Source organism: Ptychodera flava, chromosome 16 (assembly GCF_041260155.1).
Source record: "Ptychodera flava strain L36383 chromosome 16, AS_Pfla_20210202, whole genome shotgun sequence".
In the NCBI taxonomy this organism is placed as follows: domain Eukaryota; kingdom Metazoa; phylum Hemichordata; class Enteropneusta; family Ptychoderidae; genus Ptychodera; species Ptychodera flava.
Genome location: NC_091943.1, coordinates 12,105,024 through 12,132,977, shown reverse-complemented (window position 1 = coordinate 12,132,977; position 27,954 = coordinate 12,105,024). Strand labels below are relative to the sequence as shown.

The 27,954-nt window shown below is 36.6% G+C and overlaps 1 protein-coding gene across 1 annotated transcript; it reads right to left on the bottom strand.

Annotated features, from left to right (window-relative positions):
- Window positions 1–7,404: 7,404 nt before the first annotated feature.
- LOC139152839 (uncharacterized) lies at window positions 7,405–25,634 on the bottom strand. Its single transcript, XM_070726193.1, has 11 exons — window positions 25,480–25,634; window positions 22,436–22,562; window positions 21,360–21,567; window positions 20,890–21,002; window positions 20,193–20,313; window positions 19,682–19,761; window positions 18,237–18,386; window positions 10,737–10,920; window positions 9,798–9,951; window positions 9,105–9,196; window positions 7,405–8,290 (listed from the first exon to the last, which is right to left on the bottom strand). Exons 2-11 carry the CDS (start codon window positions 22,498–22,500, stop codon window positions 8,228–8,230), a joined length of 1,230 nt encoding a protein of 409 aa, XP_070582294.1. The 5' UTR covers window positions 22,501–22,562; window positions 25,480–25,634; the 3' UTR covers window positions 7,405–8,227.
- Window positions 25,635–27,954: the final 2,320 nt, after the last annotated feature.

Below are 27,954 nucleotides of genomic sequence, written 5' to 3'. Positions count from 1 at the left end.
AGAAGCTGTCAGCATTACACATCACATACATCACTTTGTCATGTTTCAAAGTCTGCTTTTCATCCTCGTATGTTTGACGTTAGGAAATAATCTGAATACATGTGCGCTCACAAGTTTGCTGACTCATGATATTTTGCCCACTCTCCCCTCCATCTGTATACAGAGTAGACAATGATAAAAGCTGAATTAATTCAAAGTATTACCTTATTACACGTAGGGCGTATTTCAGACACCATCAAAATTATAGACAGAAATATAGTGATCAGTGGTGTGACGAATTTATTACCCGATATATTCACTATTGTTTGTTTTTCTCAGGTTCCTCAGAGCATCCGATGCAAAAACACTTTTTGTAATTTTTAGTCCTTGGGCTAGAGGGGGTCTACGTGCACACCCCCCCCCAGGATAACAAACCTGTATTTTTCAGAACCCTTGGGATCCCTAGAATACGAAATGGAATTTTAACAGGAAAAATATAGGGACGCAATAGCTGTTATGGTCATGTTTTGAAGGGTACCGCAAAATCACGATTTTCCAAGCCAAATGCATTTTCGTCAAATCTGTCTTCTTGTAAGTCATGTGCTGAGCTCATTTTTTAACATAACCTCACTTGTTTGGTATCATTAGAAAGGGAATTTATTCTTCTTTAAGATGACATATTGCACTATGCAATATCTTCTACAGTTTTTGTCAAATATATAACCAAAACTTACCCCTTACCCCAAAATTTAACATTGCAAATTACAGTAAAACTCAAATTCTACCAATTTTTTAGCTAGGCATAATAAAATATGCATTGCTTTGTCTGAAATCTGTTTTATTTGATACAGGGACATGTCAGAAATATAAAATAGACTTTTAACAGAAAAAATATTGGGAATCTACAGCTGTAACAGTCATATTTTGAAGGGTACCGCAAAATAACAGTGTTGCAGATTTGCATGCATTTTTGTTAAAACTGTCTTCTTATAAGTTATCTGCTGAGCTTGTTTTTGAATATAACCTGGCTTGTTGGGTATCATTAGAAAGATAATTTACTAATCTTTAGAATGACATATTGTAACATGCAATATCTTGTGTAGTTTTCATGATATATAACCAAAACTTACCCCATACCCCAAAGTTTACATTGAAAATTTCAGTCATAGCTAAAACCAAATTCTACAATTTTTTTAGCTTGACACAAAAAATCTGGCCGTTTTTGCTATGAAATCTATTTTATTTGGTACAGGGACATGTCAGAAATATGAAATAGACTTTTAACAGAAAAAATATTGGGAATCTACAGCTGTAACAGTCATATTTTGAAGGGTACCGCAAAATCACAGTGTTGCTGATTTGCATGCATTTTTGTTTAATTTGTCTTCTTATAAGTTATCTGCTGAGCTTGTTTTTGAATATAACGTGGTTTGTTAGGTATCATTAGAAAGATAATTTACTAATCTTTAGAATGACATATTGTAACATGCAATATCTTCTGTAGTTTTCATGATATATAACCAAAACTTACCCCATACCCCAAAGTTTACATTGAAAATTTCAGTCATAGCTAAAACCAAATTCTACCATTTTTTTACCTAGACATATAACATCTGGCCATTTTTGCTATTAAATCTATTTTATTTGGTACAGAAACATGTCAGAAATATGAAATAGACTTTTAACAGAAAGAATATTGGTATTCTATGGCTGTAACAGGCATATTCTGTGGAGTACTGCAAAATCACAGCAGTGCAGACTCATATGTGTTTTTGTTAACTTTGTCCCATTGTAGGTCATCTGCTGCGCTTATTTTATTACATAACCATGTTTATATTGTATCATTGAAAAACTAATTTACTACTGTTCTAAATGACATATTGTTATATGACATATCTGATATAGTTTTCATGGAATATGACGAAAACTTACCTCATACCACAAATTTATATCGAAAATTACTGTCGTAGCTATCGTCAAATTCTACCAATTTTCTAGCTAGACATAACAAATAAGGCAATGCTTTATATGAAATCTTTTTATTTGGTACTGGGGAATGTAAGAAATATGAAATAGACTTTTAACAGAAAATATATTGGGACTCTACAGCTGTAACAGTCATATTTTGAAGGGTCTCGCAAAATCACAGTATTGCCAACTCGCTTGCTTTTTTGTTAAATCTGTCTTCTTATAAGTCATCTGCTGAGCTTGATTTTTGACATAACCTGGCTTGTTAGGTATCAATAGAAAGGTAATTTACTAGTCTTTAAAATGACATATCGTAATATGCAATGTCTTGTTTAGGTTTCATGAAATAGGACCAAAACTTACCCATACCCCAAGGTTTACACAGCAAATTACTGCAAATCTGAAACTCTACCTTTTTTTACAATTATTAACTTTATATACCAAAGGCAATGCTTGTATGCAATCTATGAAATCTGTGTTTTTGTTAAAAAAGTATGTCACAAATATGAAACTAACTTTTAACAGGAACATAATATGATTTTGTAGCCTTTTGGATCATATTTGGAAGGGTACCCAGGTTTCAGGGCAAATTTGCCGAAACACATACATTTGCAATATATGGGTTCCGCCTCCAAAAATGATCCAAATGGCTACTAAATTGTATCATCTTCCGTTAAAAGTTAATTTTATACTTGTGACATACTTTTGTAACAAATAAATCAGATTTTAAACAAGAATTGCCTTTTGTATTATGTGCAGCAAAATGGTAGAATTAAAGATAAGCCGTAATTTGCGATTTGAACTTTTTGGGTATGGGGTAAAGTTTGACCATATTCCAGGAAAACTATGAATGACATTGTATATTACAATATGTCATCTTAAAGAAGAATAAATTGCCCTACTAATGATACCTCACAAGCCAGGTTGTGTCACAAAATAAGTTCAGCAGATGACTTACAAGAAGAAGAATTTAACAAAAAAGGTGCCAGTTTGCGGTACTGCGATTTTGCATTTCCCTTCAAAATATGGCTGTTACAACTATACAGTCCAAATATTTTTTTCTGTTAAAAGTCTATTTCACATTTTTGACATGACCCAGTACCATATACAACAGATTTAATACCGAAACAGAGCTATTTTTATCATGTCTAGCTAAAAATTCACGGAATTTGATCACGTTATCTATGACAGTACTTTCAATATAAACCTTGGGGTATGGGGTACGTTTTGGTCATATTCCATGAAATAATATACAAAATATTGCCTGTTACAATATGTCATTGTAAAGAATATTCAATTACCTTTTCAATGATACTAAACAAACCCAGTTATAATCAATAACAAGCTTAGTAGACGACTTATAAGATGACAGATTTAACAAAAACGCATGCGAATCAGGAATACTGAGATTTTGCTGTACCCTTTAAAATACAGCTGTTAGAGCTATAGAATCCCAATATTTTTTCTGTTAAAAGTTCATTTCATATTTCTGATATAGCAAAGTACAAAATAAAACAGATTTCAAACAAGAAATTGTCTAATTGTTTATGTCTGCGTAAAAAAATTGCTTGAATTTGACATTAGCTATGACAGTAGTTTTCGATGTAAATTTTGGGGTATGGGGTAAGTTTTGGTCATATTTCATAAAAATCTGTACAAGATATTGCATGTTACAATATGTCATTTTAAAGACTAGTAAATAATCTTACTAATGATACCTAACAACTTACATTATATATTCTATAAGAAGCTCAGCAGATGACTAAAAAGACGATACATTCAACAAAAATGCACACAAGTCAGGAATACTGAGATTTTCCTGTACCCTTCAAAATCTGACTGTTACAACTACAGAATTCCAATCTTTTTTCTATTAAAAGTCTATTATATATTTTTTGACATGACCTATTACCGAATGAAATAGATTTCATACAAATAAATGCCTGATTTTATATGTCTAGGTAAAGAAAATGGTAGAATTCGATTTTATCTATGACTGCAATTTTCAATGAAAATTTTGGGGTATGGGGTGAGTATTGGTCATATTTCATGAAAACTACACAAGATATTGCATGTTACAATATGTCATTCTAAAGATTAGTAAATTATCTTTCTAATGATACCTACTAAACCAGGTTATATTCAAAAACAAGCTCAGCAGATAACTTATAAGAAGACAAATTTAACAAAAATGCATGCAAATCTGCTACACTAATATTTTCCAGTACCCTTCAAAATATGACCGCTACAGCTGTAGAGTCCTAATATTTTTTCTGTTAAAAGTCTATTTCATATTTCTGACATGTCCCTCTACCAAATAAAATAGATTTCATAGCAAAAACGGCCAGATTTTTTGTGTCAAGCTAAAAAAATTGGTAGAATTTGGTTTTAGCTATGACTGAAATTTTCAATGTAAACTTTGGGGTATGGGGTAAGTTTTGGTTATATATCATAAAAACTACACAAGATATTGCATGTTACAATATGTCATTCTAAAGATTAGTAAATTATCTTTCTAATGATACCCAACAAGCCAGTTTATATTCAAAAACAAGCTCAGCAGATAACTTATAAGAAGACAGTTTTAACAAAAATGCATGCAAATCTGCAACACTGTTATTTTGCGGTACCCTTCAAAATATGACTGTTACAGCTGTAGATTCCCAATATTTTTATGTTAAAAGTCTATTTTATATTTCGGATATGTCCCTCTACCAAATAAAATAGATTTCATAGCAAAAACGGCCAGATTTTTGTGTCAAGCTAAAAAATTGGTAGAATTTGGTTTTAGCTATGACTGAAATTTTCAATGTAAACTTTGGGGTATGGGGTGAGTTTGGTTATATATAATGAAAACATAGAAGATATTGCATGTTACAATATGTCATTCTAAAGATTAGTAAATTATCTTTCTAATGATACCCAACAAGCCAGGTTATATTCAAAAACAAGCTCGGCAGATAACTTATAAGAAGACAGTTTTAACAAAAATGCATGCAAATCTGCAACACTGTTATTTTGCGGTACCTTCAAAATATGACTGTTACAGCTGTAGATTCCCAATATTTTTTATGTTAAAAGTCTATTTTATATTTCGGATATGTCCCTCTACCAAATAAAATAGATTTCATAGCAAAAACGGCCAGATTTTTTGTGTCAAGCTAAAAAATTGGTAGAATTTGGTTTTAGCTATGACTGCAATTTTCAATGTAAACATTGGGGTATGGGGTAAGTTTTGGTTATATATCATGAAAACTATAGAAGATATTGCATGTTACAATATGTCATTCTAAAGATTAGTAAATTATCTTTCTAATGATACCTAACAAACGGAAACTAGATCACAGGGAATCAGTCTGAAGTAGAAGGAAGTATGCTGATATACTTTCCTTTCATAACGATTCAAATGCCGCTCTTTGGCACGTTCACTGAGACGTCTAAGCCGTATGGAAATTTGAGCGTAATTCCGTCAAAATACCACTCGCATCAGCCGAACTGAATATTATTCCAACAGATGAAGGTGACAGCTTAAGAGAAAAAGTGAACTTTTCAACAGCACGCTTCAACAGTAACTGTAAACTGGAATCCATGGCCTGAAAAGATTACTTCACGACTGCATATTACCTTTTTAATCGTCAATTTCCGAGAGTAAGTTTGCAAACCGATTTTTTTCGACGAGGAAGGTATGCTTTATAAACGCTGTGCTTAATTGTTCAAAAACAGTTGAAGAAATATCTTTTAAATGAGATATAGCCAAAATGTAATCATAATGACAAGACAATTATAAAGTTTATATTGCACTATGACATGAGCTGATCTCAAAAAGGCCCATCGAAGGTACCTATGCATGATCAGATACTCAGAGTAAGTCAGACGAAGTAGGTTAAGAAGTGGGGAAATACAAAAAATTAAGCCGACATAAAGAGATGAGGTTGAATGCATCATCCAACAGTTTTTGGACATTCATGTCGTCACAATGTCTTTCTGATATTATGCAGTACTCAGCATTGTGCATATGCGACCGGTAGCTGGGAATCAGAGCCATGTGCCATACATAATAAACATCTATTACCTGTCCATGAGGGCTATAGCGCCCGTTTATTATCCCGAAGAGCCGTGCATTACCAGAAACACATCGCTATTCCCCGAGGCCGCAAGCGTGCATTGTGACAAGTTTATCTGGCGATTGCTCCACAGCGGTAATATATAAACCACTGTATTCTAAAAAGTATTCTAAGCATACGTAGCAACATCCTTGGTTGCACTTGAGTCTTTTTCGTCGATGAGCTGTTCAAGTTCCTACGCTGTTGGAGTGGAAAATCACGTTCGGGTCACCCGCTATTGTTTCAAAGCTGCAGACTACACTACGGTCACTTGACCGGGCACTTTTCCAAATTTGGTCAAAAACTATTTCCCTGGAGAACGCACAATAGGGGATTACTGTTGACGCTATAGGCGGAGTTTTTTTAATTTTCATAGCATCGCTTTGAACGTATGAGAGATTTGAATAATCATGATGGGCACTTTCGTGACATATAAGGGGTCAAATGGTCCTACAGGGAGCACATTTTGAAACATATGCGTTCTCCGACAAAAAGCGGAACACTTTTTCACTTTATTTGTGACACAAGTTTAGTCGCCATATATTCACTGACATCATATGCAAGATTCAATGACAATGAACGCCTGACACATAGCAAAATTATTGGATTCTGGGACCAAACAAGGCACGTCTGATCAGTAGCGTGGCTTTTTAACATTTGCATAGATTTACGATAATCCGGCTTTTATTGGGGAAGTTCCTATACCCTCTGACGTCACTTTTGGGGTCTCTAGACGTATTCTGGCGAATCGAAACACGGAATAATCATATGGCCTGTTCTAATTCGGCATCAGTGTATACGTACAAAAAGCAGTTTTGCGACTTTAATGAAAAATCAGTGTACGATGCCAGGCTTGTAAAATTATGAAATCAACTGCATTATTTTGCGATAGGATTTGTCGTCCACCATGAAGACAAAATATCCTCTCTTTCAATGAAATGGCGGTTAACATATTCAGTCGGCGGCATGACACAGGGACTGTTATGTTGTACACCTCGTCCTCGACTTTCACAAAAATTGTGCTTCTTTTGCTCATTGTAATATACTTAGTACCTCGCATCATAAATTCTATCACCTTCGGTACCTACCGACCCTGCTCACGTCAGAAACGGAATCAAAATATGGCGCGGCGCGCAGGCATCTAATTTTGATGTGGGAAAGTTCTGTCTACGAAAGGAAAGCGGTAAAACTGGAAAATGGACCTCTTTAACACGCAAAGAAAGTTATAAACTTTTGTGATTGGTTTGGTATCCCTCTGTACCAACGCCGTAAAATTCGCCGCCCTTCGGATGACCATTCATCATGCTGCTACCTATTACTAGGTCTGAGGAAGAGAGCGTATTTGTAAGGGAAGTTAAAATCCAATATGGAGGACTTCATTGGAAAAAAAGGAAAGGATTTGTTCTATCAAATGATATGTCCATCGCAATCATTGTCACTCTTAACTTTGTTCAATCTGATTGGCTGTTGAAAGGTGTCCGTCATGTAGGCCATAGCCACTGGGAAACCAATAGTAAACCACGCCCACAATCAAGTAGGGAAGAGGATTTCAAGTTGGTTGGATCGAGTTTGTAGTTTGATTTTCAGCTCGGTACATTTACAGAGAAAAGTTCAAAGAAAAAAGTAAACGTATAGATTTCTTTTCTCCAAATATTCAAGTTTAGTTCTGTCATATATTTCTCTCTCTCTCAGCCCGACCGTTTGCATGCTGGTGATAATAAAACGTTCTCGCTGTTCAAAGAAAGTCGTCACCCATTCATATGTCAGATTGAGAAAAAGTCGAATACTTAGTAGATTAATCGTCATCTCTTGAGGGGAGACTGAACTAACAGCTGACGTTTTCCTGCTTTTCCATCTTGTCACCAATACGTGATTGGTTCAAGTACATGCTTTCCCCGTTTCTGATCTGAAAACCATATTTTCATTTTCCCGCTCATCTGACTGTCCTGGGCAAAGTCTAGCAAAATTACGGAACCCATTATATTTTGCATTTTGCTTTGATCTCGTCATAGGCCCACAATCTGCGTCAGAGAAGACTGACGCTCCTTGGGGACATATATTTTGTCTCACTGTGATCCCCATTTGTTCGTCGTTCACCAGCTGTATTGTGCTCCATCTACTCCTAAAACTACCATCATGTGTTTTCATATCTAAACTGTTTACGTTTTATGCTAATATCAAAGTTTGTGTTTCTTCTTTCTCACAAGGCCCATTTCCTTCAAATCTGTTTCGAGGTAACCCTGCAGATAGCAATGGAAAACAGTTATATTATTATTATTATTATTATTATTATTATTATTATTATTTGTAGTAGTAGTAGTAATTAGTAGTCGCAGTAGTTAGTAGTAGTTGTAGTAGTTGCTGTTGTTGTTGTTGTTGTTGTCGTCCTGTTATTGTCTGTCCTGTTGTTACTAGTGTTGCTGCTGTTGCTAAGAAGAATCGCCAAGCGTATGTTAACATGCTGGATTCAATTGACTCGTCGCCATGGGAATGACATTGGCTACATGAGAATATAGTAATGTGCTCTTTCTCTTCAAAATAAAGACATCACTTCGATACTTCACGGCCTGCATACAAATCAAATGGTGATTTGATGTTGCTCTGTGAAGTGTTATTTTGATCGTTCTTCGTTGCAAGCACAGGCATTCGACTCAATGCAAACAAATCGTCACTGATGCAAATTATTCTCAGAGTTGCATGGCAGTGACGGTTTGCTTGCGTTGAGTCGAATGCCTGTGGTTACATGCACTTAGAAAGTTGGGTAGGCATTAGCTGCAATGGTTGTGGCTGTTGTTGCGTCGGCGTTGAGCAACAACAGCCAAACACGACATAACCCAGCGCACAATCCCTGGGCTACAATTATTACAAGCTTGTCTTGATGAGCTGTAATGTGCAAACACCATATACTATAGCTCTGAAAGTACTAGCAAACAGAGAATAACGAATGGAATAGGTGTGTTGGAATTTTACTTGAATAAATACCAATTTGGATGACAAACTGACACATCCTATAACGACAAGACATTAAATAACAACTTAAATACAGAATATTACCTTAATAGCGACACCAAAATTGCTGAGATCGAGAAGGAATGAGTCATGACCATAGATAGAATTCAGTTCATGGTATGTGACAGCATCATTGCCTGGGAAGAGATTGACATACCAAACCAAAAATTGAAAAATGTTGTTAAATGAAGCAAACACGTTGACGTTAAATAAGTATACTTTTTGATATATTCTCTCATGATCAGGCGTGTTTTCAACATAATGCCACCTGAACAACTACAAGGAAGCTACATTATAAAGCTAGATTATTCAAATGTATGAATTTAAACGATGATTCCACACCACGTCAGAAAAGACTGACTTCGTTATACTTAAACCATTTGATTTCCAACCTGAAATTGTCAAGTTAGGCCATTCTGCCTTTGAGGTTTTGAAGAATTCTAAACCTGAAATTTTGGAGCTGAAAACCATATTATTGAAGAATATTTCCTTTGCAATATTCCTCTTCTCCGTCAGTGTGCCTGAAGAGATGCAATTATTTGATTGATTCATTGGTTATTTGCTTTCTAAATCCATTCGTTGAAAATATTTTCAGGATGTAGTACTTCTAGACTGAAAGATCCGTCGCTCGAGGGCGCCCTCTACCCCCCCCCCCCCCCTCCTCGAGCGACGGATCTTTTAGTCTAAAGTACTTCATGATATACGTAAATTTTAGAATTTGCCTGATTAGGGATTCACCTGTTTCGATGAGTAAGTCAGCAATCTCTCTTTGTTGCCAAACTGGATACAACATATCCGACTGAACTCCAAGTATCATGATCGGGCATTTTACCCTGGAAAGTCCGGCATTCAGAGAAGGAAATCCCTCTCCCATATCAAACAGGTCCATTGCCTGAATGTGTGGGTATGAGAACAATCAGAATTATAGACAGTGAATATTGGATAAAGGTTTACCCTTGAAGCAGCGAACTGTTTACTTCCATGTGTTCTTGATATCACTCCTCTGTATTTTTTCCATGTGTTCGAGTCTTTTCACGTATTTTGAGGGCGCATTATCCCCATGTATAGATAATTTAACTCCATTGTCATATGACAGATGCAAACTAATTCCTGGTAGCGTGTACGTACGTAGGGGACTTTAGGATCTTTGTTTTACATCCAATTCTTACCATGCCAATTATTTCACATTCTACTCAATTTTATATGCGATTTTAAATTACTTTGAGTTTTAAAAGGAAAAAAAAGTGGGTTAAATCGGGAAGATAAGACAAATAAAATTGTTAAGTTTGCTTATTTATCAAAATATAGCTCATTGTACGCACATTGAGCGAGAAATGAAAAATAATACAGCTATACATAGGGCGAGAAATGTAACCTTGCAGTAAATGTAGATTTACTGGAAGGAACTTCAAAGAAATGGTGATGCCATACTCACTTAGAAGATTTTCTGATTGTCAAACTTAGAAATGAAATTAAAGTGATAATTTACTGTTTATAAGGTTCTATTACGATCGACAGACGTAAGCACAAATTAGAGGTTAATGTTGATTTGTAATAAAGCCTAGCACCTAACTTTTTTTGTCCTGTAATATAATGTGTACGAGCGGGATTTGCTTACTTATACCTGAGTACCCTGAATACTCTAGTATTCGGTACCTATGTGTACCCGTAACTCACCCTTGAAATGTATAACAGTGAGTTTGGATCGTATTTTTCTGCAAATCGTTCCCCTTGGTGCTGCAGATAGCTTTCTACGGAGAAGTATGGGTTTAAACTGGGATTTCCTCCAGATTCAATCTTCTTCCGTCCAAACCTGTGTTCCCATTCGGGGCTACTTCTATAACTTATAACTGCAATCTCTCTGAAAGGAAGAACAGTCGATGACGTACACCTGGCTTCAATTGGCAGGAAATCAGTGGTGCACTTTTGCATATACAAGGCAAATCAAGTTAAGCCAATCAAAGAACCAGATAAATAGTCAAACTGGTAGCACATCTCCCAAAGTAAAGATAACAGCTGCTCTCAAAGTTCCTCGATTATTTCGGGTGGTGGCATGTAGATACGAAAAACAATCATAACACAAGCGACCTAGCGGCCGATATAGCTCCGCTGTGTTTATGTAGAGAATAACTATTTTTGACACATGTTGATGAAGAAGGTGAAAATCTTTGATAGTTCAATGCAGTGGCCAGAAAAAAGTGGCTAAAATAAGCTGCAAAAATACACAATTGAAGATTTCATCATACTTTGAATATATACATCGGATCATCCCCAAGAACATGTCAACCAAAGCTATCTGAAAAGTAGTTTTTTGAGAATAAAATTTTCTGACCAAAAATGGCAACAATTGCCCCAAAAAAAAAAATTGCAGATTTCATCATAATTTCAATAAATATCATTTAGTTCATCTATAGAAACCTGTATACCAAATTTCAAAGCTATCAGATGAGTATTTTGGAAATACATATTTTTGACCAAAAATGGCAAAATTGCCCCCAAATTACAAAATTGCAGATTTCATCATAATTTCAATAAATATCATTAAGTGATCTGTAGGAACTTGTATACCAAACTGCAAAGCTATCAGATGAGTAGTTTTGGAAATACACATTTTTTGACCAAAAACGGAAAAAATTGCCCCAAAAGTGCAAAATTGCAGATTTCATCATAATTTCAATAAATATCATTTAGTTCATCTGTAGGAACCTGTATACCAAATTTCAAAGCTATCAGATGAGTAGTTTTGGAAATACACATTTTTTGACCAAAACGGAAAAAATTGCCCCAAAAGTGCAAAATTGCAGATTTCATCATAATTTCAATAAATATCATTTAGTTCATCTGTAGGAACCTGTATACCAAATTTCAAAGCTATCAAATGAGTAGTTTTGGAAATACACATTTTTTAACCAAAAACGGCAAAAATTGCCCCAAAAATACAAAATTACAGATTTCACAATAATTTCAATATATATTACTTAGCTCATCTGTAGAAACCTGTATACCAAATTTCAAAACTATCAGACCAGCACCTTTTGAGAAATATATTTTTTGACCAAAAATGGCAAAAATTGCCTTAAAAATGCAAATTTGCATATTTCTGCACAATTTGAACAAATCTGAAATGAAATTTGCATATTCTGCACAATTTGAAAAAATCTGAAATAGATCATCCCTAAGGACATATGTACCAAATATCAAAGCTATCTGACTGGTAGTTTTGAAGAAGAAGATTTTTAAAGATTTTTTACCAAAAATGACAAAATTGCCTTAAAAAATACAAATAAGCAAATTTCACCAAGATTTGAACAAATCTAAATGAGGTCACCCTCAGTAAACTGCATATTAAATTTCAAAGAAATCGGACAAGCGGTTTCAGAGAAGAAGATTTTTTTACCAAAAACAGCAAAAAATGCCCCAAAAATACAAATATGCAAATTTCACCACGATTTGAACAAACTTAAGTGAGGTCACCCCAAGTGAACTGCATATAAAATTTCAAAGCAATTGGACTTGCGGTTTCAGAGGAGAAGGCAATTGTTGACGGACGACGACGACGACGACGGACGACGACGGACGACGACGGACAACGACGGAAAATCAACCTATTTGATAAGCTCCGCGTCGCTGACAGCGGAGCTAAAAAATGCCCCAAAAATACAAATATGCAAATTTCACCACAATTTGAACAAACTGAAGTGAGGTCATCCTAAGTGAACTGCATATAAAATTTCAAAGCAATTGGACTTGTGGTTTCAGAGGAGAAGGCAATTGTTGACGGACGACGACGGACAACGGACGACGGACGACGACGGACGACGACGACGGAAAATCAACCTATTTGATAAGCTCCGCGTCGCTGACAGCGGAGCTAAAAATGACTGCCTGAACCTATGTACACATTGATGCGCAAATGTATGCCATGGCAAAATGACCTAGTGGCAATTTCGAACAAATGGAGTAATTATTGGACAAAGCCCTATGGGGCTTGTCCCCTATTGTATTTACTCTGGATCACTTCTTCTTCTTCTTCTTTTTCCTCTTCTTCCGACAATTCTTTGCAAGCTAGATCTCCAAAACCGTTGCGCGCAGCCTTTTCAAATTTGCAGGGCATATTAAGCATACTGAGTACTGGTGCACCTGACCCTTCATATTTTGATTGGATACATGACCTGGCTGTTATTAATTATTAAAAATTTTAATTTCACCTAATTTGCATAAAAATTGAAAAATCGAAAATCTGTTAAGAAACTTTTTAGACCATACTACCTAGATGCTACATACCAAATTTCAGGAATTTTCACCTTGCCGTTTATGAGAAGAAGATTTTTAAAGTATTATTTTTCTGATTTTTCAATAACCTTTGACCTCCCCTATACCTCTGCAGCTAAGCTATTCTGGCCTATGTGAGAGTCGCGGGGGGCCGGGGGCTAGTGACTACTGAACAATGACCTACAGGGGATCAAACTGCAAATCAATATTTTGAGGATGAACTTGACCTATGACCCTGGCATGTTTCTCTACCACATTGATTATGCACATATGTAATTCCAGCCGTCAAACTAGTGCCAGAGTTCTGATTTTTGGTACACAAGGACATGTATCAGTGTTACGGTTTTTTAACAAAATGTCACATGACCAGCTCATCCTATACCTCATTGATTATGCACATATCTAATTCTGGGCAAGCCAATAGAGCTGGAGGTCTGATTTTTGGTATATAGTGATAACCATTGAAAACAATTTTTTTCACAAAATGTCACATGACCTTGATGACCCTTGACCCCAAATATACATATCTGTCCATAACTCAGTAACCACAAGGGCTACACCCTTCATATTTGGTATGATGGGAGACCTTATGGTACCATAGGTCATGCCTCATTAAATATGCACATATCTAATTTTAGGCAAGCCAACAGAGCTTGAGGTCTGATTTTCGGTATATAAGGATAACTATGGGATACAATTTTTTGACAAAATGTCACGTGACCTCGATGACCTTTGACCTCAATTACACATTTCTTTCCATAACTCAGTAACCACAAGGCCTACACCCTTCATATTTGGTATGATGGGAGACCTTATTGTACCATAGGTCATGCCTCATTAAATATGCACATATCTAATTTTGGGCAAGCCAACAGAGCAAGAGGTCTGATTTTTGGTATATAGGGATAACTATGGGATACAATTTTTTTGACAAAATGTCACGTGACCTCGATGACCTTTGACCTCAAATATACATATCTGTCCATAACTCAGTAACCAAGAGGGCTACACCATTCATATTTGGTATGATGGGAGACCTTATGGTACCATAGGTCATGCCTCATTGAATATGCACATATCTATTTTTGGGCAAGCCAACAGAGCTAGAGGTCTGATTTTTGGTATATAGGGATAACTATGGGATACAATTTTTTTGACAAAATGTCACGTGACCTCGATGACCTTTGACCTCAAATATACATATCTGTCCATAACTCAGTAACCACAAGGACTACACCCTTCATATTTGGTAAGATGGGATACCTTATGGTACCATAGGTCATGCCTCATTAAATATGCACATATCTAATTTTGGGCAAGCCAACAGAGCTAGAGGTCTGATTTTTGGTATATAGGGATAACTATGGGATACAATTTTTTTGACAAAATGTCACATGACCTCGATGACCTTTGACCTCAAATATACATATCTGTCCATAACTCAGTAACCACAAGGAGTACACCCTTCATATTTGGTAAGATGGGATACCTTATGGTAAGATATGCTGTACCTCATTAAATATGCACATATCTAATTTTAGGTAAGCCAATAGAGCTAAAGGTCTGATTTTTGGGGTATAGGAATAACTAAGGGATACAATTTTTTTGACAAAATGTCACGTGACCTCGATGACCTTTGACATCAAATATACATATCTGTCCATAACTCAGTAACCACAAGGACTACACCCTTCATATTTGGTATGATGGGAGACCTTATGGTACCATAGGTCATGCCTCATTAAATATGCACATGTCTAATTTTGGGCAAGCCAACAGAGCTAGAGGTCTGATTTTTGGTATATAGGGATAACTATGGGATACAATTTTTTTGACAAAATGTCACATGACCTCGATGACCTTTGACATCAAATATACATATCTGTCCATAACTCAGTAACCACAAGGACTACACCCTTCATATTTGGTATGATGGGAGACCTTATGGTACCATAGGTCATGCCTCATTAAATATGCACATGTCTAATTTTGGGCAAGCCAACAGAGCTAGAGGTCTGATTTTTGGTATATAGGGATAACTATGGGATACAATTTTTTTGACAAAATGTCACATGACCTCGATGACCTTTGACCTCAAATATACATACCTGTCCATAACTCAGTAACCACAAGGACTACATCCTTCATATTTGGTGAGATGGGATACCTTATGGTAAGATATGCTGTACCTCATTAAATATGCACATATCTAATTTCGATGACCTTTTTTCGATTAATATATACATATTTGTCCATAACTCAGTAACCAAGAGTCCTACACCCTTCATATTTGGTACGATCTTAGACCTTATGATGCCACATGCAGTACCTCATAATTGTGCACGTTTCTAATTTTTTAGCTAGCAATAAACCTAGTGTTCAGATTTTTTGTTGACAGATGTAACATAAGGAAAGAAAGTTTAGTTGGAAAAAAGACATGTAACGGTAATGACCTTTGCCCTCTCTGATTACAATTGCCTTCTTTTTCCCACTTAAGATTGCTTTGGCCCCGGCATTGCTGCTTGCAGCTATATTATATTATTGCTCTAGATATGAAAAAAATCAACACTAAATCGTCACAGTTGATCATATCCTACAACAAACTGACTCAATGTGGATGTAACAATACATTGTCCATTGATTAAACGTTGACGCTTCCATATCTGATTTATGGCTTAAGAGTTACAGGATTCTTGACACAAGTACAACCATGTAGCCCTATTGGATTGTGCAAGTATCACAATATGGTACCTACACTCAGATTCGATCACGTACAGTCTCCAAGAGCAATGTTTTCATGAAATATGTTAGACTCTGTCATGAGACATGCATGCTTCATTTGCCTCTGGCATGAAACCACTAGAAAATGGCTCCCGGCAGACTTTATTGGACTGAATTGTAGATACCTAGTGATGTTAAATATCTTAGAAATATCAAAAATACATTTATATTCAAAGTCGAGGTGATAACCTGAAGATTTTCAGTTTGGCACATTGGATTTCATGACAGACCTTTATTTTTTTCATGAATTTCATTTCTATCAATATAAACTTCAAAAATACCGTCAAGGACACTATGTGCTCACATTCGGTTTGAATTGGTCCATTCGAGAAATATTTAAACCAGGAAAAACAAGAATGACAAAAGCAAATAAGGTCTGCAACTTAAGTACTGGAGGTCATCTCTAGGAACATGCATATCAACTTCTATAGCAATGGGAGAAGCAGATCCTAAATACATAAGCAAATGTCAACAACAAAAAACAGAGAAGGCTTGATAAAAAGAAAAGGTGGGAGTGGGCAAAAAATGCACAAGGGATCTGGTAAAAAAGTAATGCTACATCATCAATCTTCTAGACCCTACCCCCTCCTGAATATCAAATGTTCCACCCCTTGGTATTACATAAGACCAAATGACAGGAAGTACATTTACAACCTTGGAGATTTTTTAATTAATGCCATGAGTGTTATCATTCTAATGTAAACAGCACTTAAGTTAGTTACAGATAGTGAAATGCCTTCCACTGTGGGCGGTGATTACACCATCTGGAATTATCCTGGATCCAAATTTCTCATCAGTTCTTGTATGTCTTATATAGAAAAGTTACAAAAATTGGTCCAAAATGAAAAAAGTCACATTAGCTTTGTTTTCTGGATCAAATTTTCCAACAAATTGATACCAAATATGACAAAATTATGTTCACAGCCTTCAAAATTGTCTCACATTATATCCTGGGTTGGTGTAGGTCATTTAAGGTCACAAAATTACCTAAAATATACAAATTTTGGGGTTTCCCAACACTTTGAGCAGAAAATTTATCTAATAACATTTTTCGGGACTTTATACCAAATTACAAAGCTATCAAACAAGTAATTTTGAGATAAAGTTTTCTTGACCAAAAATGACAATATTGTTTTAAAAATACAAATTTTTATATTTCTCAGGACAATTTCCACGTATCTAATTATTGTCATCTCTGTACGTCTGTGTACCAAATATGAAAGCTGTCTGTCCAGGGGTTTTAAAAAGGAAATACTATTTAAGATTTTTTGACCAAAAATGACAAAATTGCTCAAAAATAGTAATTTTCCCAATTTTGTCATAATTTCAACAAATTAGAAGAGTAACACCCTTGCAAAGAGACAACCCAAATTTGAGAGCGATTGGGCTGGCGGTTTCAGAGAAGAAGACTTTTTACTGGAAATGAGAAAAATCACAAAAAATTCAGCAAAAATACAAAATTAAGGATATCTTCACAATATTCATAAAACTCTATAAGGTTCACCTAAGGTACTTGCAAACAAATTTTCAAAGCAATTAAAAAAGCGGTTATTGAGTTATTAATTTCTTAACCATTGTCACATTGTAAGCTCATTTGCATAATTTTGGCAATGCAGACTTCATTTGAACAAAATCCCATCTATAGCCCAGGATGCATCCACACACCAAATACCAAGCTGAAACGTGCAGCGGTTTGCGTGTTTTTGATGTTGACGGACATACTGTACGTACATACATACATACATACATACATACATACATACATACATACATACATACATACATACATACATACATACACACATACGTACAGACGCCATCGACTTCAGCCTATATGATAAACTCACATTGGTATAACCAAATGTGAGCTAAAAAACTTTATTATTTTCTCAGATTTTAACTGACCTAGCCATTCTACCCACCTTAAGACTTGAGAGTCATGACACTACAATTCTTAGAGGGGTCGGTTCGAACAATATTTCCGAATTATACCATACCAGTATATTGATGGCGCAAATACAGCGATCTGATACTAGTAGGTAGAAAAGAACCTTGCATACTTGTCGTGAACTGGGTGTGAGTATGGTCTATTGCTTACAAATACATTCCCTGGAATTGACTTACCTTGCTACTTTCATTCCGGATATCGGGAGTGCATCCCCATAGTAATTGCCCCCTTTCCAGTTTGGATCTGTCATGATGCACCGTCTTTGAACATACCAGAAAGCACTGGATGCACAATGAGATTGGGCACAGCCAGATATGGCAATGACCCTGAAAAAATGAAATATACGTTCAAATATTTCCGTTATTTTGGTTTAAAATTCTTCTCTGCTCACCATATGGCGTTCATACTTGTTAAGTAGGTTAGGAAGAATAATCACAGACAGACACACAGACAGACAGAGAGACACACAGACAGACACACACACACACACAGACACAGACACAGACACACACACACATTAAAACTACTAGGAAACTTGTTCATGTAGGGTTCACTCAGAAACAAATTTCCGGTAACTTCAAAGTGTTATATTTAAATACATGATCCCATTCAGATTAAGGAGGTACGCTACCATTCCAAAAAATGTTGGGACATTCTTGAAGTTGACTTTTCTGAAATAATCTTTCTGCGTACATTGCAAAGATATGAAAAAAATATGGGGTACCCCTGCAAAATTTTTGAAAAACCACATGCCAAAATTGACAGAAAATCACTAAATCTCCCATTTTGCGAAATTTGCACTTACCAGCAGAATCTTTATTTTGTCGCAAACGATTAACAGATCCCAGTGTGCATACCACATTTTTGCATTGCCAGGACAGCTGAATTAGGACAATCAACTAAAATTTGTGATGTCTTGTCTTAAAAATTAAATATTAGACCCTAAATTTATCATTTAACTGTAAAATTAGTCTTTTTGAAAATATAAACTTCATGTAAATGCACAAAATAATTTTCAAAATGTTAAAAAGTACAGCAATATCTATCAAACAGACAGTGTTCTTTGATTTAGAAGCAAAAAAGTTGGGGTCACCACGCAAATTTTCTTACTAAACAGCAAAAAGTGACGAAAAAAGGTGAATTTTGTTAGACCTGAGATTTGACCCTCTAGCTTACTGATATTATGTCAGAGCTACAATTGTTAATTATTCTCTACTGATCTTTCAAAATAAAAATAACTGTCGATTTTTCAGTGCAAAATATAATTTCGGTTGTTTTGATTCATAAAAACTTCTGAAAGAAATATTATAAGGTCACTAGCATGATTTTTTGCCATTTTGTCCTGTTATTCACGCTCACCAGGTTAGGTAGTCTAAAAGTAACATGTACATCTTCTGGACAAAAGAGGGCGCTCTCCTATATAGAATGGTAGCGTACTACCTTAAGTCAACAATAGACAAATTTAAACTTACAAATTTTGTAGCCAACATTGTCTTTTCAACTTGTGATGATGACACTGGCTCAATTCGAGTTATGAGGCTAATTTATGAATTTTACTCGACACATATTTTCTTATTATTACATCTAAGACGTATACTGACTGCTATGTTGCACGCTTTACCTCTCAACCCTGTCTTGAAAGACTGCTCCCGACATCAGGGATAACATAGCACCCAGGGATGCACCGACAGAAGCGTGTACCTTAGGTAGAAGAAATAAGGCGAGTTATAAAATAAAATTCTTTGTTTGCCGTCCGCTTGCTGGTAGGTTTTCAAAGAAAATTAAGAAAACAAACACAATGTTAACACTGTTACAATTACAGATATTACTTTTCCAAAAGAAACCAAATTACAAATCAGCTTATGTTAATACACTTGTGATTTTGTCTGTGTTTGTTCCCCCCCCACCACCACCACCTGCTGGTTGGCTGGCTGGTAAGTTTCAAAAAATCCAAGGACGGCTAACAAAGAGTTTCTTTAAATGGCCTAACATGAAAATATCAAAAAAGGAACAAATTAAAAGTAATACAACGTAACATAGCGTCAGACATTCAGCCATAGACGTTATGGATAAACAATCAGCAAAACATAATAATCTGCAGTTATTAAATGTCTGTTGAAAATTTTAATTACCTTTTCAATTCCTAGGTGATCCAGCAGAAGAAACTGTACCCTGACTATGTCTTCCACTGATATTATTGGAAAGGTTGTACCATATTCCCGACCAGTTAATGGATTAATGGATGACGGACCCCTACAGAAGTATTTACTAGTCATGAAGAGTCTTGTCTTTGGTATACATTATAGGGAACCCATGTATGATCTGGTGATTTACTGACATTGGGTAGGACTGTGTTTAATCATAGACTACTCTGAGGTCTAAGTTTTAAAGGGACAAAGTCGGCCATTTTACATGAATTTTTTTTTGACACAAGATACTATTTATATATATTTTTTGACATGTTGAAAGATGCTGAATGAATGAGTGGCCATGCATATATTCGACTCTGGTTTTAGACAAATTAAATGAAACCATCGCGAAAATAAAATTAATTGTCATGGCCATTAATTCATTTTCGCCATGGTTTCATTTGTCTAAAACTGGGGTCGAACATATGCATGGTCACCCATTCATTCAGTATCTTTCAACATGTCAAACAATATAAGTAGTATCTTGTATCAAACAAAATTAATGAAAAATAGCCAACTTTGTCCCTTTGACAAGTACTCAATGAATATTCTGAAGAAGAGGCAAGCAATTTCACACCATGCTTTTCGCATTGGTACAAATACTTTACTCTCAATCTCAACCGAAAAAAAACGTACTTACGTCGTTCCATGGCAACCACCTAGATTGTTTACACAAACCACAAAGAATTTTTCTGTATCTATTGCACAGCTAGAACCTATAAACTTTTCCCACCATCCTGGGTTCTTGTTGTCCTACAAAAGAATTAATCCAAAGCACAATAAAAACATCATGACATTAACCAAAATATATACAGAATGCGAAGCGTCCTGTCTAGTGCATCGAGCCTTGTCACAAATTAGTTTATGCTAGCGCATAAGGCGCGTATTCAGGTAAAGATTGCCACCCATCGAACTGCTGCAGTCAGAATTACTTTCTGGTTTCATGTTGCTAATCAAGTTATTTAATTATCACCAAAACAAGTTTCAGTATCGTCTGTGAACTTGCTGGGTACCTGGCTGATTTGCTGTCCAGTTTATTTTTAAGTTGCCTGTAAAATGAGTACGAAAGTACATCAGATAAATTTTACAAACATAATATAATATACTTACCTCGGTAGTTTTAGCATGTGAACGGAGTGATATCCCTGGGTGTATCAGAACTGTATTATCTTTATCCACGTTCAGTTGTCCCCAGGTTTCATACGCGATATCTAGTTCAGGAAGTACTCCGCCATTGTATTTTAAATGAAAAGGTTGTTTGTAATTGTACGTTTTCAGTCCAGATATAATCTGTTTATAGACTTGCCCTAGAGAATTACTGAGATATAAGATAGGCGACGATGAGTGACATCAGCTACACTGTGGTAAATTTCAACATGTATGTATGTATGTATGTATGTATGTATGTATGTATGTATGTATGTATGTGTGTGTGTGTGTATGTCTGTACATGTGTATGTATGTATGCATGTATGTATGTATGTATGTATATCAATCTGATTAAAATCAGATGTAGAGTACGGCGACGTCTTCTTATGCGTATGCGGTATTCTCTCGCTGTCGCCTCTGTAGTGAGAGGCGACAGCGAGAGAATACCGCGTACGCATAAGAAGACGTCGCCGTACTCTACATCTGATTTTAATCAGATTGGTGTGTATATGTGTGTATATGTATGTATGTATGTATGTATGTATGTATGTATGTATGTATGTATGTGTGTGTGCATGTGTATGTATGTATGTGCGTGCGTATGCGTATTTATGAGTGAGAACGTTGCTTATAGAACGTAAGAGGATTATTCTATGACATTTTGTCATTTCGTAAGCCAAGATGTTCACTGAATAGCACGCCAGCGAGGGCGCTAGATGCCTCATAGTTGCTTGCAAAATAGTGCTTAATTGAATACTCTCTGGCTGGTGCCAAACTGTAAAAGAGGTTTCAAGGCGAACATATACTTCAAGACTTAAGTGAACCACATGATGTAAAGTTAAGTTGAACGTTAAAACATAAAAGAATGGTCCATATTATTACTCATGACGTGCTCATATCAAAGTGCACAGCTAAATTGTACACTTTTACAATGGGAGAAAAGTTTTAATTAAAATGTAGAAATTTCACAAAATTTGTTTCCTTTCTTTGGTATTTATATGTAGAGTTATCTCATCATTGTTAAATATGGCACTCACAGAAGTTTATAGGTGGACTGTACTTCACGTTCACCAAACTGTGTACTTCTCTTTTCCAGTTCCATGCTGCAATAGATCTTCTCTGGTTTTGTGCCGGTTTAGGGGTGACGTAGTTAAATAGATGATGCTGGTTGATGTTTACGGCACATGATAAAAAGAAGGTCAAGACCTGAGTGTCAAAACTGCCTTGGAACAAACACGCCAAGTCAGGCTCGGGCACAACAGGGTCAAAGTTAGAATTCTTGCATACAAGCGCCGGCACGTTTAGGTTTGAATTTCTTGCATGTTTGCGAGATGTGAGCAAGATCGCACAGTAGATCCCTCAACATGCACCATGAGATGGATAAAGCGATAGAATCCACACATGCTCGGGGTTTTTCATTGCAGCTTCTCTCCGAACTGCAGCAAAGGCCTTGCGCCATGCACCTATTTAACCTCAAGGCCGGGGACTTATAGGCACAGCCTGTTGCTATGTCGTGACAATGACTCAGACTTTAAAATGTACAAAGGCATTAATGGTATCCAATCCATGCCAAAATTACTACTTTGATTTTACAATTTGACATGCAACTCCGTTTTCTATTTCACTACTAAACATGCTATTCCACTGCTCCGTATCCTCCCTATTCCATTTTCTATTTCACAATTCAACATGCTGTTCTGAATTTAATTTCACAACACAACATGCCATTCCGAATTCTATTTCACAATTCAACATACTGTTCTGAATTTCATTTGACAACACAACATGCCATTCCGAATTCTATTTCACAATTTAACATGCTGTTCTGAATTTCATTTCACAACACAACATGCCATTCCCAATTCTATTTCACAATTCAATATACTGTTCTGAAATTTTCACAAATTATTACATCCCATTCTTATGGAAATCCGGTCACGACATGCGACCTGCAACTTCAAAACTGCGACCTGCGTCCTGCGTGTTTGTCAAACTGCAACCTGCGACTTCCGGGTGCTCTGGCCTAGCTGCCACCTGCGAGTTTGAAACTGCGACCTGCGAGATCACGACCTGATCCATGATTTTCGGTGTTTATTGAGAGTATGAAAAGCAGTCACAAGTAATATCAGTGATAGGTTTAGCTCTGCATGGCAGGGCTGTGTGTTACCGGCGTTATACGGCCTCCCACCACATGTGGTGGGAAGCCGTATGGGCCTAACGCTGGTAACACACAGCCCTGCCATGCAGAGCTATGATAGGTTGTGTCATTTTGGAAAGAGATGAGCTTCGATGACACAGCTGTGTCGGCCTACATGTTGTTCGGTTGCTTTCAAAGTCCGGTTTCAAATTAAGGGACAATGCTCAACTGATCACCGATTTTCATGAATAAAATTTGTTTTGATAGGCCTACTTCAACAAGCATGTTGTTATATATGTTGTTTCCTGAAGTGGTGGCTATTTCACAGATCGAAATGACCTAGTTTAGGCCTAAAGAAGTATTCTTTGGATGTTGTACTTCGATTCGGTGACCATGCACCCCACCCAGCCCTAGACATTATTTATCTCGGAGTTTGTAAGTCGCAGATCGACTGTGGGCCTGCCTGCGAGATGTGACTGTGACTATGACGTACCAGCGACTCAATATAAATTAATAAAGGAAAATGAGGGCAACTCCACACATCGGCTCTACCAAGTTTGTTTAATATTACGATATGGTGAATAAAAGGATCATTGCATTTATTTTGTGCGGAACACATCCCTAGTTTCCATAGTCATGTGATCAGTCGCTCTCTTGTTTTGTATCCCCTCCTTGGTTGTGTGATGAAGTCATCTTCGTCCTCGAAGAGGGAAAGCCAGATTCGTTATAACCATACCAGCATCTCAGTTTGATGTACAATCGCGACTATCAAATTAACATGTGGGAAAACAAAACAATTCGAGCGACTGATGAAGGAACTGCACTCTGGTTCCGAAACACCGTCAAGACGAATCACTCTAACACATAACCGGTTCTTTTCCCGGGGACCCAGATCACATGACCAGGGTCAAAGCACTAAAGCACTATCGATTCACCGGTATCTCGCTATGTTTCTCCATATCATTAAACCAAAGTGATCGATTCAATATACCGCATCACTATCAAAGGTAGAAAACGATGTGTAAAGTTGCTCTCATTTTCTTATATACGCAGGTCGCTGTTGTGAAGTCGCAAGTTACACCTAGGTCTAAATGCCGAAGTCGCAGGTCGCATGTTTCAAACTTGCAGGACGCAGGTCGCAGTTTTGAAGTCGCAGGTCGCATGTCGCATGTCGTGACCGGATTTCCATACATTCTAGATCTAGATCACTAGATCTGCCGCCGCGAGTCTGCGGAGCATACTGCAGGGCAGTGTTACTGGCTATCGAACAAGATTCACAATGGCGGACGCGAAATGATCCCCTTGCACAGAGAGAGAAATGCGAACTTTGCATAAGTCTAAAACGCACCTTAGCACACTGTATATCTAAACAAGATGAGCGTGCTCGAAAACTAGGATCGATCACGATTTTAAATTAAAAATCGGCTGTTTTTAGAAAAGAAACTGCGCGCTGCAATCAGCGGTTTTGTCTATGGTGCACGGCACAGGCCTGTGGTGCACGGTGGGTAGCTGTGGGTGCATAGCTGTGGTGTTTTCAGACGGGATCTCTCCAATGCGCATGAACACAAGAAAGTTCCAACGACTTTAAATATTAACCCATTTCCGTGTAGGATTTATGTGTTGAGAAGACAGAACACACAAATTGAACTAGTATGTAGTTGAACTTAGGCATATGTGTCGTCTCAAGGGCTATATGCAGCCCCTCAAATCCGTCAGCCACCCCTAAAAATATTGGTACAGTCCAGTAGGTTCTTCCGATCCGACGCGTGGCAGCATCCATACTTGACAAGGTCCCTGATTTTAACCCTGCCACCACAGCCATGGGAAAGTGCGTTACGCCCGACAGCACCCTTGTCGCAACTTTGTTCGCCGATCTTTCGAAAAGTTTCCATCCAAATTACAAATTGCCAACACTCATCAACAACTTGGTTATTAGGGACTCACCACGACCAGAAATCCGCTTAAAATTCACTGAAATGTCGGCTTTTTTCTAGCTTCAAACGACATGACTACCCGGAGACCGCCATATTGCTGAGGTAAAACTGTTGTTCAAGGCTCTCTGCAGAACGTCACTACAGTGACGTAGCGGTGACCTCTATAAGGTAAAACTGTTCTTCACGGCTCTCTGCAGAACGTACGTCATTACAGTGACGTAGCGGTGACCTCTAAACTTATAAAAACAAACTGTCATTCATGGTGTGATATCGATGACCATCGTTCATCCTAACCTTTTGTTGGTCCTCATCTAAATGCGGCATCGCCACCAAAACGACCAGAGCGTCAGGGCCTATATATATATATATATATATATATTATATATATATATATATATATATATATATATATATATATATATATATATATATATATATATATATATATACACAAAATGTATACAATGTGCCCTCCCGGTTATCACCATAATGGCTTTATGGCAACCTCTGAACTTGGGCACAGAGAGTACGGTTATATATATATATATATATATATATATATATATATATATATATATATATATATATATATATATATATATATATATATATATATATATATATATATATATATATATATATATATATATTACAGTCGGTGTGCGAAATTAAGAGAAAATAGCTTCAGGTCATAAGGACCTGCACCGAGCCAAAGCTTCAGGTCCTTACAGAAAACTGCCGGTCCTCAATAAATGCAGTTGTTAACGACCTGTATTACCATTAAAGTAAAGGCTCGAAATTAACTTTTTTCCCTGGTAGTCCCATTGGGCTACCATTTTCTGAAGTTGATAGCCCAGTGACAAGGTCTGGTAGCCCATGCATGAATGAAGAGTTGTTTGTAAAGGATATCTTTATTTATATCTAGACTATGAAAGATTTATTTTGCATGATTCTAGTCATTTGACATGAATACCTGCAGATCATAGCCTTAGGAGAACGGTATAGCATGTGTAGTGGACAACGGTGACGCCTCAAAGTTAGACGACCTATTCACACATGCAAATTTTGATGTTCGCCATGACAACGACTTTCCACTCAGCACGTGTAAATATAACATGACTAAAATAGATAAGCTATGAATTTCAGGATGAAAACTTGGTACAGTCATGTTCCTAATACTTTCGTGGCAATTTTGGCTATATTTCTACACCATAGTACACTATCATGGGATGATCTCGTACACTTCGGAAAGCGTAATTTGTGGATGGCCCGACAGCTTTTACTTTGCAGTTTGAATAATTTTGTGTTTAATTGTGATTGATACATTGTGATTAAATAACTATGAAAATAAATTTTCATTGGCAATCATTTCCCGAGCCTGTCATCCAAGTACATCAGTTAACATAATGACACTTTATTGAAAGTTTGTCACTACAAATTCGACTGCTCTGTCGCCTTTTAATTTTCATAACTGGGTTGACTGTATGAGCGTCGGTCGTCTCACAGCGACCAAAATCATGTCGCTCACTAAGTAATATCATGTCCCAGGCTTCGGTAGTCCGCGTGGGCTACTATTTCATGGGTTTTGGTAGCCCAAAAGAAAAGTTGGTAGTCTGTGGACGCGGGACTACCGCTAATTTCGAGCCCTGAAAGTTAACACTCTCTCCACAAGTACTATGCTTTTGAATGTTGTAATCTTCAATTTTTCATGTCCTTTTATCAATAGAGTCAGCAAGTATTCACTCCAAAAGACTATTGTTTACATAGCTTGCAGAATAGTGTAAGTGAATAATCATGAATCATTCATCTACATTATCTGGAATCTGAAAAAGATCACAGCCCTCATCTTCTTCAATGCCATGCGCATGCATTTATCAATGTTTTCCACCATTGGGGGACTATGGGATTAACAGGAGAATTTGACATTTTTTCTAGCTATGTCTAATCCCCTACTCTCGGACCATAAAATGATGTCAAACACCTAGGGGCCGGGAATACAGGCTCATGCACTGACTACATGTGGATGATGAAAGCGAGACAGTTTGACTCTCACGACTTTCTATGGGGATGATGCTCTCTACATTACTGTGTACAATTGTATTGTGATTTGAAAATGGTAGGCGAGCTGAAAATCAATTCTGAAATTAGCCAACGCGAGTGGTAGAAGAGTGAGTGAATAGCTTTATTAGTACCGTGAAGACAGTCATGAGTAAGGGGAGTGTATGAATAAATTTTGTATGCAAACATTGATCGCTACGTCTTTTTTATTGTAATGTAAAACAGAAGGGAGAAAATACTTGGTATGTGTTTTGATATGACGTGTGGATTACTTTCAAAATTTTTCAAATATAAATATGCTTAAATGTGGCCTCTCTTGCATTCATGAAGAAAGAGATGAAGTTATACTTTTATCAAAAGGACAAGTATCGTGACTTTTTCTAGATTGTTTTTTTCATACAAGTCTTTTCATTATATAGTATACGGT